At 41.1% G+C, this 19,032-nt stretch overlaps 1 protein-coding gene across 1 annotated transcript in view; it reads left to right on the plus strand.

Annotated features, from left to right (window-relative positions):
- The window catches only part of LOC112107988 (adenylate cyclase type 1), a 215,664-nt gene that overhangs the window by 100,406 nt on the left and 96,226 nt on the right, over positions 1-19,032 (plus strand). The window contains exon 5 of the mRNA XM_024201932.2: positions 7,763-7,874. Within this exon, the coding sequence (XP_024057700.2) occupies positions 7,763-7,874 (112 nt within the window). The remainder of the gene's footprint in view (positions 1-7,762; positions 7,875-19,032) is intronic.

The following is a 19,032-nucleotide window of genomic DNA, read 5'->3' on the forward strand; positions in this document are numbered from 1 at the left end:
AAGGAGCCGTTGTTATGACTATTATATGTGAAGTGCCACCAGTAATGAGACGGAGATTGTAAGGTTGACACTCCTATCACCCTGCTTTTAACTTCAGTCACATAAATGGAGTTACTCCAGTGTAAGAAAGAGCAGAATCAGGCTCTTGTTCACGCAATGCTGTGCTAACTGTTGGTGCTAAATAAATTACCTTAGAATGTTAGTATTAATTATGATTTAAAGTGTTCTTTGGTCCTTATCAGTGCTGCATTTCTTTCCCTATCATCATTCATCTTTTTACAGATTTTTTTCTTTGAAGACAACTTATTTTCTGCCTATATCACTGTAGCTATATCATTCTGAATTTAAATGGTTAAATGGGTTCTCAAATAATTACTTACAGCCTTTGTTTTTTCCATCATACTCACAGCCACAGCAGTGATAAGCTATTCTTGCTTGCTTTCTTATAACTGAAGTACATGGCTGTTTATAGCATAGTATCTTTTTATATTATTTACAGTTAAAAAGACAGTATGTTAAGAAAGGCTTTACATTTTTTACCTGTATCATCTAAAGCCATAAAGAGCATGAAAACTTTGGGTTTGAGCTCTGTTACCTATCGAAAGAGAAGGATCAATGAACCCAAAATTGACCACAGACTTAGAAGCCAAATAATTGCACAGGAAAATATTATGTTATGGTAGGCTTCTGTGTGTGTATTTATATGTGTGGGTGCGGGGAAGAAATCTTTCCAAGGCAAAGTTTCACTGTATCTAGGATGTGGCCCGAGGTACATAAAAATCATGATTAAAAACAGAAAACATTGATCTTTGGAAGCTTTCCAGGGAAGAGGTCAAATGGACTTTTCATAATCTGATGGGAGTCAATATTGTGCAGATGAAATCTGTACTCTTCTGGGTAGCTTTGTTTCCTCTTCCTACATGTTGTGTGTAATAATTAGTGATTATCTAATGGATGGACCTTGACCTCAGAGAGACAATTGTTGTGTCAGTTATCAAGAAAGCAACAGAACTGTTTGCTTGCTTGCTTATGTTTTGTTTTTAATGGGGCTGTTCGATTTAACAATAGGAACAGATGCAAATGCCATGGGTTACCTGAAAAAAGTTCTTCATAGAATAAATGGATGAAAGCAGAAAAGAAAGATGTGGCTACATTTGCTTGTCTGACATGATCACGGCATCAAGAAAGATGTGGAAAAGGCATTGGAGGGGGGATGGTCTTGAAAAGCAGGTTTAGAGTGGCACAAAGAGGGTGGATCAGGGCAGAAGATCAGTCTTTGCCTTAGTTTTCTGTAAAATGGGGATAATAATACTTTCTCCCACTTTTTGTCTGTCTATATATACACATACAGTGCCTAACACAATGGGACTCCAATCTTGGTTGGAGTTGCTAGGTGCTGCTTATAAGACTAATAAAAATAACATAATCATCTCATGTGCACACTTTATATGGGGCCTCCAGAGAATCTGCCTATTCATCTACTTTGCAATTAGCTTTTCTCACTCATAATCAGGTGCTAATAGAGATATTTTAATATATGCAGCTTACAGAAATGTGGCCAGTTTAGAATGTAAACAGACAAGTACTCACTCTGCTCTGTGAATCAGATTCCTCAAGATATAAATGGATAATGAGCATTCAAGCTACTACGAATTTTCTAGTCTCTACTATGGTAGTTTAGTTTAGCCTAATTTTAATAATACACTAAATGCAGGCAACAATATAGAGTGAAATTGAAAATATTGATCTCTTACAAACTGAGCACCTGATCCAAAGCCCATTGATGTCAGTAGAAACATTATCATTGTCTTCAGCAGGCTTTGGGTCAGACCCTATAGGTTCTTTGGACATTTACTTGTGAAAGTAGTCCCACTGAAAATCTCTGGGATTATTCCTGTAAATGCTTGCCACTATGTAAGAGTTGGACATTCAAGGCCTAAATAGAGGCTACTATTCTTAAGAAACAGTACATTTCCTAGATTAATAGTGGCATCTTCAGTCCCAAGAAAGATCAGACCAGAAATACCAGTCTCATTAAAAATCTGATTTTATGAAATGTCAAGATGACTTTAAAAATGCCCTTAATTTACCCTGTAGCGAGGTTTCAAAGCTTGTGTTATGTGATGCTCCTGAGGCAGATGGTTCATTGGGAATTGATTTTAAGGCAATTTCTAAAAAAATAAAGAATACATTTTCTTCTTTTCATGATTTCACTCCAACAACCCCATGTTCTTTTTGTGAGCACCTAGTTCATAATTCACACAGCCTACTGTAGATCTTAGTGACTTAGAATGTGTCTACATTGGAGGTGTGATTCCCAGCTCATTCCCATAGACATACTCATGCCAGCTGTGCTCCAGCTACCATGCTAAAAATAGCAGCATAGCCTGGGTAGCAGGGGTGGCAGCTCAGGCTAGCTCATGGACTATGTACCCACCCAGAGCCCCTGGGTACATACTTGGGTGGCTAGACCAACTTGCTGCCTGTGCTATCCTGGGAACGCTGCTATTTTTAGAGCTAGCACAGGTTCATCTACGCAAGTTATGAATCACACCTACCAGCTCAAATGTAGATAGACTCATAGACTTTAAGGTGAGAAGGGACCATTATGATCATCTAGTCTGACCTCCCGCACGATGCAGGCCACAAAAGCTGACCCACCCACTTTCCCTTAACTCAGCTGTTGAAGTCTCCAGATCGTGATTTAAAGACTTCAAGTCGCAGAGAATCCTCCAGCTTGCGACCCCTGCCCCATGCTGCGGAGGAAGGCGAAAAACCTCCAGGGCCTCTGCCAATCTACCCTGGAGGAAAATTCCTTCCTGACCCCAAATATGGCGATCAGTAGAACCCCGAGCATATAGGCAAGATTCTCCAGCCGGATCCTTATTTTACCAGCGATGTACCAGTAGAAACAGTTTTATTTATCAAACTGTTATAGATTCCGTCCTGTGACAGTATATTATACTAGAAAATTGTTCTTATTTTATGTTGACTGAAGGTGACCTAAAGGCTCAGTTAGCAATCCTTACTCACACTGCTGAGCACTTACTTATGTGAGTAGTTCCAATGAAGTCAATAGGACTCTTTATGTGAATAAAGTGTATGCATGAACACTGTTAAAAAGTGAACATTTGCCATCTGTAGAATTTAAATTTGCTATGGTATTTGCAGTGTTTTCCTTCCAAAACCGAGGATGCTATATAAATAATGGGATATAGCAGTGAACCGTAGCAGCCTAGATCTGCTATGCTATGCAGCAGAATTTTGAGGCACACTTTTAGCAGATGTTGGAACCCAGCAGAAAGCTGCTGAAGGTCTGCTGACTCATTGTGGCAGGTGCAGCTCGTTAATGCCATCAAGGCTATAAGGGCGGTGGGAGGGAGCTAAGGCAGAGAAGATCCTCGAGGGATGGATTAGGCATTATTTTTGAGGGAACAATAAAGCCAAACCAAAGGCAGGGAGTGAGTTTGGATGCTAATTCAGGGTCGGTGTGCTCTGTTGAGGACCAAGTAGGACTTGGATCATTCACATACTGGTTGCATTACAAATAATTAGAAGGTTACAACATAGCTCTAGTGTATTATTTTCTTGTAATTTCTCTATTTAACAACTTTATAAATCCTGTGGCTACACAAAGCATATAATCCTCTCATGTTCTTACTATAGGGATGAATTTCTCCTCCTCCTTTCAGTGTCCCTTCCATTCCAACAAATGGGGAAGGACATCATGAAAAGCAATGTGTTTATCCCACAAAATGGAATTACTATTATTATTTATTACTTGTATTACTGTAGCACATATGAGCCCCAGTCATGGATCAGAACCCCATTGTGCCAAGTGATTTACAAACACAGAACAAAAACATGGTCTGTGCCCCAAGCAGCTTACAACCAAAATATAATACTAAAGATACCGGATGGATACTGACGGATGGGGAGTACATGGAACCAATGAAACATCTTGCTGACCAGTACTAACCTATATGGTGTTAAATATTTTTGAACTGGAAAATGAGTCTTTGTTCCACTTTTGTGTGTGTTAAATACTTTTTTTTTTTCATAAATAGAAGATAGGGCCTAAATGCACCCCACTCTTTGCACAACAACAAACCATTTAATGAGCGAGGCTGCAATACAGCAGAGGCCTGGGATTTGGAAGACCCCTACTTCATTCATTGCATACTGTCTGTTCTCTGTGCTGAGGACTCAGTTTCGCTATCACTTGTTCAGAATAAATCCATGCCTAAATAATAAATAATATGACTTATAGAATGAATAATATGACTTACAGAATAAATCTATGGCTTGCTATAGGTTTTCACTGTGGTAATGGAAAAATATAATTTAATCCAACATAAGGCACAGATTCACAGGACCTCTGTCTTATTCAGTGTGTGTTGTCCAAGCTATACATGGAATGAGGCAGGTATCCTGCAGTTATTTGAAATAATATAATTAGACTGTATTGTTGTGCATACGCACAAGAGGGCAGAGTTAATTTTGAGTCCAATTTTGACTTGACATTTTCACTGCCTTTTTACTCAAAACAGCCATTTTTGAACATTGTACATTTGTAATAAAGACTTGTGATTAATATTCAGCTGTGTATAATTGGAACATTACAATTAAAATGTTCAAGAACTTACAGTTATTAAAAACAAACAAAACCCCTAAACCTTAAATGGAAATGACCATAAGGTAAGATAACATATATAAAGATTTTGTTAACTTTAAAAAATGTCTGCATTTAATTAACAGTATTGATATATAGAAATTCACCTTTCAGATTTCACAAACAAATGTAACAATATACACTTCAGAACTCTCTTAACACACAACTATTTATATATTTTACATAGTTAGTTATGCATATACTAGTGATGTATGAAATGAAAGTGTTTGCAAGTATGTGTTGTGGGTCACTTTATACATCCCCAATTTGGCCTGTGGCTAATAAATGAAAACCCTATGGACCAAATGGTGAAATAGAAGGATCAACATATGTGCCAAATAAATGTTCCTTTTAAATGAATGTATTTGTTGTATAACTCATTGTGTCAATTCTGTAAAATAACCCTCCTTTAAGCAAACAGCTAATAAATGAGCACCTTTACTGTAGGCCATGGTTAAATAACGAAGAGCTCTAGATGTAATTCCCTACAGCATACCTGTTCTTAACAGTAACTGTAGGTCACCTACTATATTTAGCATTTAAGAATTTGAGCATTTACATTCTTTCCATTAAAATATCGGGCAGTCTGTGTTGTGTGTGTGTTCACCCCGAGTGCCGATTTGAAAATTTCTTGATTAGCAAATACTTGAGTTTTACTGTCTTATATGTTTTGAAAGATTTAAAGAAGTGTCCAGATTTGAAAAACAAACAACCATAAAATTCTAAAGCTACCATTTTCTAAAATAGTAGCCACTAATTTTGGGTGCCCAGTATGAGGCATCTCATGAGACATTTGGCTGTCTCATGTTGAGCAGCCAAAACCAGTGACCACTGCTGAAAATTTGGCTGAAGCCAGGAATAGGAAAACGCATAGAGCAATACATCAGACATAAACAGAAAAACTCATCATATGCTTATATAGATCCTGGGAACTTCTGGCGTGACAGAGAAACCAAATAGAATTTCTAATCGAATAGTAATAATTCATGAAAGAAAATACCAGTGATGTCTAATTGAATATAATTGAAGTCTGACAGCTAGGTGGTACATTGGATTGTAACAGTCCTTGCTTTTTACCTTTTGGATAGCTGAATTCCTATGTGTTTGGGTCAATTTCTAGAAATCTTTAATGCACATCTGAGTGTATTTCAAAAACTTCAGGGAATTTAGTATGATGATTTGGCACTGGCTGACTGATTTCATGAAAGACAGATCCAGGTCTATCAAGCAGTGATGTTGTAGGTCCAAAATGAAGTACATTGGCAGAGCTTTGGGGGTAAATCTGAAGAGCACTTATTGGCACTACCATATTTATTTATATTCTATTTCAGTCTTTCACTGTGCCATCTCCATGGTGTCTCATGGTCATGACACTGTAGTCACAAGGCACCAGAGATTAATCTATCCATACATATTTTATATTTAAAAAATCTTTACTATGATGATAAAACACATGTATGATGTAAATGATCAAATTCTGGAGTGTAATATGTTCAAACAATGCTCTAACAAAGTATGTTCTAGGAAGTGAAGAGGAGTTGCTCTAAGGATATGCATGACAGCACATACATGAGCTTCTAGACCTGTATTGAGGTTTGGAGCTGTTGAAATTTAGAAGGTTCAGTGTTTTGTTGGGCTAGGTTACCAAGGTTGGGGAGGTGAAAAGGATTTTGGGGGCAGAAGTTATTTTAGCAATTGCATGGAATCAAATTAGGTATTGGGAGGATTTGTGGCAGCGGGGTGACTTCTGTGCCTTTGATAAAGGGCTGGGTTGGGAATTGAGAAGGTTATATTTTCCCTTTCTTGGGTTTTCGGGTGAGGGATCAGATTTGGTGACCTTGTCTGGAAGCAAGAATGGGGGACTGGTTAGGTTTGTGTTTCTAGCATCTGTTACATTAATTGGGAGGGAAGGAGCTGCAATTGTAAGAATGGAGAATTGTTTTGGAGGAGGGAGATTTGTGCTGGGTTATCTTAAATTGCTGTCCTCAAGATGTATTAAGTCATGCAAGCACATCTAGAGCATATGGGTAGGTGGCATTTTTATAAACCTAAATAAATAATTATTTGATGTTATTTAGGCTGGGTACTACATGTGAGTAGATCCATAGCATTTCCACAGCTGCCACAGGGCCTGGGCCAGCAGGTGAGTAAATCTAAATAATTAATACTTCCGTAGCCACTTCCATTCAAGGATCTACTTAGGTATTTATATGGCCCCTTTCAACGCAGTATCTGAGTAACTCCCAAATACGTTTAGATTTATCCTCTCAACATCGCTATGAGGTTTGGAAGTGTAATTAAGGCAGAGAGGGCAGTTGGGCATACAAGTCCCACTGATAGTCAGTGGGATTTGGGTACTTAACTCCCTAAGGATGTTTTGAAAATTCCAGCCTAAGTGATTTGCCCAGGGTTTTACAGTCTGTGGCAAAGCAGGAATTGAACCCAAATCTCTTGAGTCCTGATCCACAGCCTGAATTCCTCAGAGTGTTTTGTAAGCATTAATCAGTTGAGCCTCACAGTACTTTCTGTAAATTAGCCCCATTTCTCATGTAGGCGAACTGAAACACAGAAAGCTTATACAATTTAGAAGTTAAGCGAGGAAGGATGGTCGAGTGGTTAGGGTGCTAGCCTAGGACTTAGGAGCTCCAGGTTAAATTCCCTGTTCTGCCATAGATTTCCTTTCTAATGTGGGGCAAGACACTTCAGCCTCTCTGTGGCTCAGTTCCCATCTGTAAAATGAAGATAATAGTACTGTCCTACCTCACAGGGGTGTTGAGGCACTCAGACCCCATACAGTGATGGGGAGGGGAGCGATATAAGTACCTAAGACAAAACTTGCTTGAGGTTCCAGGAAGCCTGTGGCAGAGCCAGGAACAGAACACAGATTCCCCTGACTCCTAGTTCTGTGCTTTAAATGCAAGATGATCCTGAATCTTTGATATTTGTGCTCTGCATAGCACTTTAATGGTGGCAATCCTCGTTTGTCTGAGTTTGTGTTCTGGGTTGCACTCAGTGCATAGAAGAAGATAATTAGAATAAGAAGGTGTGTTTTGCACTAATGTTTCCATGTTTCCTTCCTTCTCTTTACAGCATTTTGTTTGCAGACATTGTGGGGTTCACTAGTTTGGCATCACAGTGCACTGCTCAAGAGCTGGTGAAGCTTCTGAATGAACTCTTTGGCAAGTTTGATGAATTAGCTACAGTAAGCATGTCATTCTCTTTTTTTTTCTTTTCTTTCCCTATTTAATTTAATTGCTTTTTGAATAATGATGTCTTGGGTGGATTACATATGTTAGAGACATTAAATAGATTGATTGCTAGCCCCATTTCCACTGTGAGGCCCATAAATCGTGAGTTTCTAAAGTTTCTTTTCATTGATTTATATTTTTGAGATAAAGCAATCCATTTAAATGGTAAGAAAAGAAACTGCAGTTGCTATTTTTAAAATACTTTTCCCCAGTGCTCTTGACTGGACCTATTTACAATTAATGGAGGTAACTATTAAAAATGTAATTTTTTTACCATTCATAGAAAAGAAATAGTATAGTGGAAGATGTGAATATTGAATGTATAGTATAAATCTATTATGTGTTGGTGACAAGAGTTCAGAGCCTCAGTTCAGTTCCTCGCTGACAGTTGCCCATGTCACAGAAACTGTGATGGCTCATCAAAGAAGCTATTATGGATATAATAGATGTATTCTGATTACAAGTATTTATTATCTAGTCACAGCACCCACAGAGTAGTAGATGCCTTATGGAATAAAAAGACAGACACATTCCTTGCCCATAAGATCTGATATTCTAATGGTACAAAGACGTAGCAGTCGAGAAATACAAACAGTTGGTGGGGAAGTTGGAGGATGTGTGATTGCAGATGACCAAATGAGTTCACGTGGTGTTTGTGTGACACCCATGTCCTGTTCCAAATTATGTTCTATATTATGTACAAAATGTTTCTTCCACAAATGTCCTTTTCAATATATAGTGATCCCTTAATCAAGACTCTCCATTCCTTCCCACAGGGCGCTCACCATCTAAAAACATCCTCCCATGCACTGTGCTCTCTCACCATCCTACCATCTCCTCTCCTGACTCCACACAGCAACCCAGACTGTGTCCTTCTGCACCTCCCAGGGATTAACCTCCCTTAATTTCCTCAGTACACATCCCCTGTCCCTGTATATAACTCTGATGTCAAGCTTTGAGACAGATGAGCAGTTTCCATCCCCCCCCCCCATTCCTTTGCCAAACTGCCTGCTGATAAGTGTCTCCTGGGTGGGAGGAAGTCTCCTGCTGTATGCGATACCGGAGGGTGGGGAGGGTGTGGTGACCTACAGGCCCTCCTTTTCTCTCAGTTGTCTAAGGGAATGGGACTTCTACATGAGGTGATCAGGGCCAAACTGTAAAATGTCAGTTTCCTTCTGTGTCACAGGAGTCCAGAAACTGTGAAGGAAGACCATGACAGAACCTTCTCTCCCATCCCTTAAAGTCCCCCCACCCAATGGTGTTCAGGCCCAAAGAGGTGCACTGGCTGTGCTGCAGCCTCCCTGCCCCATTGCTGCAGCAATTCCAGCTGAAGTGCCCTCCATCCCTCTGTACAGCGGCCATTTCTGGGCTTCTCAATTCCTTGTCCTGCAAGTGGAGTAGCTACAGTTTCTGCTGATGCCGTGTTTGTTCCCAGGGATCTGGCCCCACCTCGGGAGATGTTCTTCCTTCTGTAGCCTGTATGATTGGGGGGCAGGGCTGCTAGTGTCCCCTAAGCCCCATCCCACATGTGTTAGCTGTTTCTGTAGGGGCTGCCTGTAGCGTAACAAAAGTGAGGGAGAAATTCACTTTTCCTTTTAGATCAAAGTAGCCTAAAAACTTGCCTCATGTAGCCACAGAAGCTTTTATAATTATCTTTAAAAATTATTCAACCTCGGAGCTGCATTTAGGGATGCCAGATGCACCAAACACTAGCATGGGCAGAGCTGATTAGACTGATGGCCTACGGGATGGATGCCAAGTGACAATGGATTTAGGTGGGAAGCTTTGCATAATTTCTAAATACCAGCACAGCTCCATGAATGTCAACCCTGTGTGACAATAAATAAGCATTTGGGCCATTCCCGATGCCCTTTACGCTTGAGGGTTTTTCACAATTAAAAAAAAATCACCAATCGCAATGGGGCAAAGTTCATTGTAGTCAATGGGAGTCTTTGGATCAGGCCTTAGGTCCTAGCTCTCGACCTCAAGGTGACTTCTGCATTTTCTTTGTTAAGGAACTAATAAGAACAAATATTTTAAAATAAAAATATTCAAACTCCAGGAATTCAGTGAAACTTATTCTTATTATTTTATTTATAAAATGTGCCTACAGCATTGGTGTCCCTGGCCTTTGGCCAGATAGGGTATCTCTGTATTGGATGAATTCTGATTGAGCAGTGGTATATAGATGGTGTGAGTTAGCCTGTCTTTCTCTGGATTTTAATAAGGGTGCTTGCATTTCCTCTGATTCCTATGACTTCCATAAGAGGAATCTATTACACGTTGTGTGCTATAGAGGGGAGATCAGAATGAGGATAATGCCTGTGTCAGGAAACAAAGAGGAGCCTAGTAGTAAGATCATACAAGGACACCTTGGGAGGACCTGAAACTGCCCTTTTGTAGGGCATGTGCATTGAATATATGACTATCATGGGAAAGGGATTGTCCCTGCCACCAGTTCTCTTTTCCCTGTTCTGAGCTCTCACCATCTTGTCTTGCTCCATTTCATCTTGTTGACACTTTATCTCCTGCAGGTGTAGCTCCTACCTATTCTCTGTTGTATATCATTCATTTCTTGCACTGTATTTCTTGTCTGGGATGCCTTTCCCAGTGGCAGGACGCCCTCCTGAGGAGTATTGTAGCGAAAGCATGGACACCCTTTGAGAAACCAGATGAGAAAGTAGATTAATCCTCTGAAGTTTTCAATGTGCCATAGAGGTCCAGCCAGAAGACTCAGAGAATTCTTTAATGAAGACCATGAGAGCCAGACATGATTTAAGTGAGCAAGATCTCTTGCAATTCCTTCCAACAGCATGAGGAGACACTAAAGTGTTTCTCAGCATTAGAGTAGGATTCTTGTCAGTGGTTCACAATTATTCCTACACATCTATTCATTCTTCTCACTTTCTTTCCCAGAACTCAAAGATGCAAGTGTTTGATACCCCAAACAGAGAGAATGGCACAGAAGGCGATCTATCTAAAGTACTTAGGTGCAGAATCTGAGCAGCTCACAATCTTTAATGCATTTATCGTCACCCCGGTGAGGTATCCCCATTCTACAAATGGAGAACTGAGCCATAGAGAGAGACTCACTTTTTCAAGGTCACACAGGAAGCCTGTGGCAGAACAGAGAATTGGACCTAGGTCTCCTGAACCTCAAGCTCATGTCCTAACCACTGGACCATCGTTTCTCTTCTAGGGAGGGTCATCAAAGTCTTGTTTCTGCTTTGGCTGCATTTATGCTATAAAAGAAAGCTATCTAATTCTTATGATTTATTTTCTTGTAGTAAGTCTGTTTCTGCACTGAGGCCTATGCATCTAATGAGAACATGAAAGGCCTGATTCTCCTCTCATGGTGTGTCTACTCTAGGAAATTCCACACCATCATTCTAGCACTGAGGCAGCATGCAGTGGGTTCATGCAAATGGTGACAATAAACAAATCAAGAGCATAAATCTAACCCAGATATAAACACTAAAGAAGGTGTATGGTAGAGTTTTAAAACTACGTGGTGACTCTGTTATGCACTTGCAAGATAGTCAGTTGCACATAAATTCCAAGTATTCAGGCTGCATGTGAGTAGAGCATGGAGCAACTGGAAAGATGAAATCCATTGCCCAAACCAGGGCCAGGGTGCAGGGCTGCTACTGTAGTTTATGGACTAGAACAGCCCAGTTGAGCTGTTTGCACTGAATATTAGCACTATTGGAGCTGCATAAATGTGAATGTGTGGCTCGTTCCCATTAAAGCCCCGTTGTGTCCTGAGCCAATATATGTGGAGTCAATAGTGAAACTGTTTACATGGCACACTGGGGTTGCACATAAATCTCTCCGAGATCAATTCACCATTGGAATCCCTGCCCAGAAAAAATGTGGGGCTTAGCGCCCAAGGCACTTAAGCAGATGCATAACTTTGAAGCTAATGGGACTACTATGTACTTAAAACTACACATGTGCTTAAGTACCTTTCTGAGTTCTTGCCCTCTGGAGCTTCACTTCATGGGTAAATTTCATCCTCTGATTGGGGCAGTGAACCCCCCTCCCCCCGCCCCGCCTCAACTTTCTAAAATCTTACACACAGTTTTCCTTTGAGAATGAAATGAAATCTCTTGTCTCTTCTTAACGATGCAAAGGCATGAACCAGCATTTGCATGCGACGGTAGTTTGTAATGTACGGCAGCAGAGTGTGAAAGAGGACAAAACCTGTCTTTTTTTTTTCTGCAGTAAAGAGAGTCTTGTAATCATGTCTCTTTCAGTCAGATGAAATGTGCACAGAGATACATGATTTTTTTTCACAGGGATTCTAATCTACTGATTAGAACAACTACTGCGTGTGTTTTGTACCTGATTAGTTCAAAGTCCTAGTCTGTGTTGGTTAAAAACAATGGTGTGCATTAAAACTCCAGGGTGTGTGTGGGGGGAAATGCAAGGAAAATCTATGGTCATTTAGTTGCAATGTGTAGAGTCCCTGTGACTACTGAAGTGTGATCTGTGATTGTACATTGTGTTTGTTGTTGGTGCTTAGGAACCAACATCAACAGGAAGTGGCAACTTGTGCCAGCCCTTGGTAAAATAATTGCCCTGTCTTACAAAGGTAATACAGAAAAATGATCCCAGATAGCACTGCAGTAAGTGTGGTAGGAGGAAAGGGCAAATATTAAAACAGCATTTACTTACTGTTAGTAAATCTTATGGAAACAGGTGGGCTTGAATGTTTCTCAGCATTAACAATTTAGTAAGTTTTTTTTAAAAATATTTAAATAGCACCTTTCATCCCAAATGAACCCAAACTAGGTTAAAATATATTATAATAATCATTAAGGGCTATATTGAGTCTTTGTTCCTAGCACTGAGTATTGGTTGGCATGTAGCAAGTCCTTAGTCTTTAACCTTTCCATTTCTGCTATGTCCTTTTTTACAATGGAGTGACCAGAACTGAACACAGAGGGCACACAACTGATTTACATAATGACGTAATATTTTCTGTTATTCTCCATCCCATTCCTTATGCATCCTAATATTTTGCTTGCTTCTTGACTGCTCTTTTTACACTGAGCAGAGATCTTCACTGAACTGTACGCAAAGATGCCAGGACTTTCTGGAGTTGATGCAATTAATTTAGAATCCAGTAAGGTGTATGAGCAGGGGAAATTATTCCCTCCAGCATGCATTACTTTGTCTTTGAATTTTTCCCCTTGCTGTTCATCCTGTTTTCCACATCATTAATAAATCCATTACACTGCACAGGTTCTAGCATGGAATCTTTTGACACCCTGCTGTTAACCTTTTGCAATGATGAACCTTGACCATTTATTCCTACTCTTTGTTTCTCTCTCTTAATCGGTTTTTGATCCGTGACAGCACTCTCACACCTGCCTTTTACGGTATGCCTATTTATTTCCTTTAACAGCCTCTTGTTTAGGACTTTGTCAAAAAGACCTCTTGAAAGTTTAAATAAACTATATCAACCAGTTCTCCTTTATCCACTATTTCATAGGCACGTTCAAATAATTTCTGAGAGATAAGGGAGGCACAATTTTCTTAGTAGCAGCTGTGCTAGTTAGAAGCGAATGTATCTTCTAGGTATTTTAGTTTTAATTATAACTTCAGTCAGTTCACCAGGTACCAAAAGTCTTACTGGTGTGTAAATCCCAGATCACTCTATTAAAATATAGGTACAATACTTGCTGCACTTCAGTTCTTTTATATGGTGTGATGCCTCCTAGGGGTATCCAGGGTTATGAGGCACCTCGATACCACCTGCCCTTAGCAAGAGGAAGTCATGACTGCACCTGCTGTGAGTCAGCTCCCTAAATCCACCAGACTCTGGCAACACAAGCACAACCTTCCAGTCCTCCACAGACCTCACTGTCTCTGTACGGTTAGCAATAAGCACACACGAAGCCCTGAGTCCTCCAAGCATCCCTCTGGAGTGCCCAGCCCCTGATTCATTGAACACTCAGATCTCTCTTTCCAAAGGAATAGTACACACCAGTTTACTAGTTTAACTCAGGATCACTGCTCTGCTTAACACACAGCACTTAGGTATCTTTATAGTGGAAATGATAATAAGTTTATTATCAAAGAACAGAGATTCAAATGGTAGTAAGCAAGAATATTTTAAACAAATAGTAAGGTACACAGCAAAGTCATAAAACTCTTTCTAGGGCCTAAACTTAACTCTCAGGACATTCCCCTGTCTCCTACAGGATAGCTTGGCCCAAGTCCTTTTCCTAGCACTTTTTCCATCAGGATGGATGAAATTCCCATTTCATAAGATCAAGCCCACTGCAGCTTGTCTTCACAGATGGAAGGATGCCAGAACATCTCTCTGCATCCCCAAATAAATCAGACCTTTGATCTTCACCTGAAAACAGCGTTCCCTCCCCACTGTTTACCTCTTCCTGTTGATTTCCTTCTGAAGTCTCCACAAGCCCTTCATTAGCGTTTGACTCAGTATGCTAATCAACTTCTGTTGTAAGACGCAAAATGGTCCACCGGGAGATAAGTGTATTCCACCTCCTGTCTCAAAGCACGCTATCTTTGAGTAACCTGGCTTTAACTACAAGACCTAGAGAATGTAATTTTCAGCATATATATGTAACTCTTCACATATTATTCCATACATACATCTTACAATGATTGATGACCACTGTGACGGAGGCTTTCATTAGAGACCTTATCTGACATTTCTTGGTGAAGCTATGGGATCCCTGTGTATCCTTGTGCCCACTGCCAATTGGCATCAAGAGGCCCTTGGGTCACATGTGGTAACTTGTTCAATGAGAGATTGTGTATTTTTCTTAACAGCTCATCCACTTCATCCTCACCTTCCTTCAGAACTCTTGGGCGTATGTCATCTGCACTGGGTAACTTGTTGCTTTTTAGTGTGCCCATTTGTTCCAGCACCCCTTCTTCTGACACTTTAATTTGTGGATAGTTCCTCATCTTTATTACCAGAAAAGAGTAGGTATCTCCCCAACATTCTGTGTAGTGAAGACTGAACCAAAAACAAACTAACAACCAACAAATATTCTGGTCTTCTTTAATTGTTCCCTGTAATGGTCATGAGCTGGAGCAGGTTCTCCCCCTAGTGGTTAGGGCCCAAGGCAGCAGTCACACCCAATGATTCATCCCCAGCAGCAGTTCTGCCTAGTGGGTGCAGCTCTCAAGCAGCAGTTCCACCTAGCGGGTGCAGTCCTGGGGCTGGGTAGGGAACCCGGGACCTCCCACTCCATCGGATTTCCACCTAGGGCCCTGGAAGGCTGGTTCAGCTTTGCTCACCTTGTGGTGTCTTCTTTCAGCCTCAGTCAGCTTCCCTGGGTCATGTCCTATCTCATTCTACATCCCTGCCAGCCACCCCTTGGGAGAACTGCCTTCAGGGCTTCCAACTGTGGTCTCAGTGTCCAGGTGCTGTGGCTCCCCCGTTCCCTGGCTTGGTGAGGGCTCGGCTCACATCTTTCACAGGTGCTCCCAGAGCATGTCCTTCCCCCTGGCCTGCCAGGCCCTGACTGAGCTGTCTGGCTACCTGTTAAACCCCACTTCCAACCCAAGCACGGGCAGAGGTGCGGGGCCTCCTTAGCCCACAGTTGCTTCTTAATCCCCTCCTGTCCAGTGAGGGCTTTATACTCCCTGTCATAGTGGTGAACCCAAAATTTCCCCACAGGCTTCCTACATCTGATATACATAGAGAAGTTCTTACTATTTGTATGTATGCCTTCTATTATCTGCCTTTCAAACTCCACCTTTGTCCTACACCTAATTTCCTTCTTACAAATTGCCTATTGGCTTCACTGGGATTGGGCTTCCATATGCTGAAAGATCTCTGATTGCTTTGTATAATGTCTTGGATGTTGCCATTTAGTTGCACTGATTTATTTCTTGTATGCCTATTTCCCTTTCAGTTTAGAGTTATATATGCTATGAGACTCTGTGTCAATGGAATCCATGCTAAATCTAAGTATTTTAATTTATTTACTCATGACTTTAAGACCTTTTTGACTAGCTTTCTCGTTTCTATTAAATTCCCCTCTTTCTAAAGTTAAGCGCTAGCTTGCGGTACCTTTCCTCCCTCAGAGACCTTGAACTTAATTATAGTATAGTCACTGTTACACAGAGGTTTAACGGTAGTTGCTTCTTGAACCAACTCTTGTTTCTTACTTTGTACTACATCAAGAATGAATAGTTTCTCCTCTTTTGTGCTTTAGGACTAGCTGTTTCAAGAAGCAATCATGTAAGAAATTGTTTCTGTAAACATTATCCCATTCTGACTAGTTAATATATACAGATAATTGAATTGCTCCATGATTGCCATTTCATTAAACATTGCCTCGTTGTGCTTTCTCAGCACTGTGCAATTCTTGGCCTGGTCTGGAAGCTGTTGGTAGAACATAGTCAAAATTCTTACCCTGCCAGTATTCTCGTAACATGGGATTTGTATCCACACCGATTCAGTTGTGGTCCTTTCCACTAAGAATTTTTATCTCCCTAGATTCTGTGGTATCTTTTAAATACAACACTACTCCCCCCCGCCCTTTGATCTGTTCAGTTTATAGCCAGGTATTACAGCAGCCCTTTGATTTTTCTCATTTCACCATATTTCAGTAATGTCTATTATGCAGGGTCATCTGCCATTGCCAGGCATTTACACATGCATAATTTTCCAAAATATTCACCTTGGGGTGTGGCTTAATTTTCCCATGTTTAGTACCTGCTTAAAATGACATTATTTTTGGAAAGCTTGAACAAAATCTGTTCAGTGGTTTTTGTGGGGTGAGAGACTGGGAAAGAAATCCTTTGATTTTTCCCGATTTATTTATTTTTTCTTCAGCACTTGGCTTTTCAACCTTGATGTTGCATTAGTGCTAGTAGTTGCATAGGACATGCATAAAGCATGACCAAAGTACAGCCTCCTAGGGGCACAGGCTGAAAGCTAGGCTTAAGACCACAACATCCACACTGTACAACAGTTAGAGTGACAATGAAAAGTTTTGTCTAAGTCTGTCATGTTAAATTTCTCTTAGCAACGTGCCTTATAGTAGTCAAGCATGTAAATTAACATATGTGACTATTAAACTGGTCTCAAGCCAGCGTTGCGACCACTTTGACATTCCCATATTGCTAAATTAGAGATAGATCTCAACTAGATTAGAGGGGAATTCCAAGGCGGGAGAGGTGTTCCACATACGAAAAAGTTTGAGAAGCCACTGGACTCTTACAAATTAACATACATACTTAACACTAAGTAAAATTGTATGAAACAAAATGTGTCTTCCATTTCATGGTTACTCTAAATAACTCTGCTTTGTTTCATCTGTAATATAGTTCCCAGGATGGTAGGGCATTTACTATGACTTCACTTCATCCTCACAAACACATCACTGAATTGCAAATTTATGTAGGCTTGACTGGAGACAACCAATTTTCTGCCATCAAAGCCATCAAGCCATTTGCTGTGGGACTTTCTATATTGGAGTCAGATTTGTTTTCCTTTTCTATTATTCCTCTCATGTTGTAAAAGGCCTTACTTCCCTTTAAGCTCATATTCACTATTATTGCTATGCCCATGTCTCCATTACCCAGCTAAATTGAACTCGGTAGAGTCTTGCATGCTGCTCCTTCTTAAGCTTTCTGTATGCATGGGATCATGGAATGAAAGAAAACTAGTGTAACTTTGTAAAGTTACTGTTACCGACATTAAATTCCAGGAATGTGACTGCACTGAAGCCAAAAAGTTTCCAGAGCAGTATTTTTTTAACCTAAAGTTCAAAATTAAATGCAGCAGAAATATCCTTTAAATATGTGTACTCTAATGGACAGGATACAGTGAAATACACTTATAGTTAAGTAATTTGTTTTAGACAGTGTAGCGGGGTGGCTACCCCGCTCCTAAAATAGAAGGGGTTAAAAGCAGCCCTGGAGAGGGCTGTGCCTGCGGATGGCTGATTGGGGAAGCAGCTGCAGCTGGGCCATGCCCCAATCAGGCCAGCTGTGTATAAAAAGGCTGTGAGCCAGAGGTCCAAGAGAAGTCTCTCTCCAGGCTGGGAGAGAGCAGGGCCTGTCTGCCTGCAGAAAGGGTACTGGGAGTGAAGCAGGGCTGGGGAAAGGCCAGAGGAGCAGGGGCGCTCCAGGCTAGCAACTCCCCAGGCTGCATGGTCTGGTCCAAGGCCCATAGAGGTACTGGGAGGCAGAGGAAGGCAGGAGGTCCGAACCCCCTTGCCTATGATAAGTGGCTTTTACACTGCAGTCTGCCCCAGGGAGCGGGGGCTTGGTGATGACTGGCAGTAGCCCAGACTGAGGCAAGGTGGGGATTAGAGGGTTGGGGGTTTCCCAGAGAGGGGAGACCCATAGAGACTGGTGGGGGTATTGCCAAGGGGCAGCCCCCAGGTAAAGGGGCACTGGGGTCCGGGAGGGACACGAGGGCCAGCGGCAAGCGGGAAAGCGGCCTGCAGAGGGCGCTCCGGAGCTGGAAAAAGAGCTAATTCCCAACGACCAGCAGGAGGCGCCGCAGGGGTGAGTCCCGCACCGTTACAGACAGCATTACTTCTCTCATAAGTAGAGAATCCCTCTAACTAGAAGTGCTATTGGCACACTGCAGTGCATTGAAACAAGTTATAACTCATGCTACTTCACTATAGTGGGCGTTTCACTACAGTGTAAGCATAAGCATCTCATAAGCATCTTCTACTGTATACACCTCTCCTGACAGCCACCCACAAAATATAGAGGTTTGGAATGCTGCACGTATTTCATAAGCCATTTTCCCTTATTCACAATAGCATATGGACCCAGAAATTTCCATATTGTATCAGACCCATGGTTCATCTAGTCCAGCATCCTCTTTCCTACAGTGACTGGTACCAGATGCTTCAGGGGAAGCTGCAAGGAACCTCAAAGTGAACAATTACAGAATATCCTGCTCATAGGGGAAGTTTCTTCTTAACCTTCATCTGTTAGAGGTTGGCTTATGCCCTGAAGCATGTAACTGCTGCAGTTCTGTTTTGTTTTTACTCCTACTTAGTGTTACAGTGATGTTCTCCTTATCCATATAAATGTCCAGTCCTCTTTTGAATCCTGCTAACCTCAATGATCTCTTATAGCAGTGAGTTCCAC

The sequence above is a fragment of the Terrapene carolina genome, unplaced genomic scaffold (genome assembly GCF_002925995.2).
Source record: "Terrapene carolina triunguis isolate 2854851 unplaced genomic scaffold, T_m_triunguis-2.0 Scaffold179, whole genome shotgun sequence".
NCBI classification, from domain to species: domain Eukaryota; kingdom Metazoa; phylum Chordata; order Testudines; family Emydidae; genus Terrapene; species Terrapene triunguis.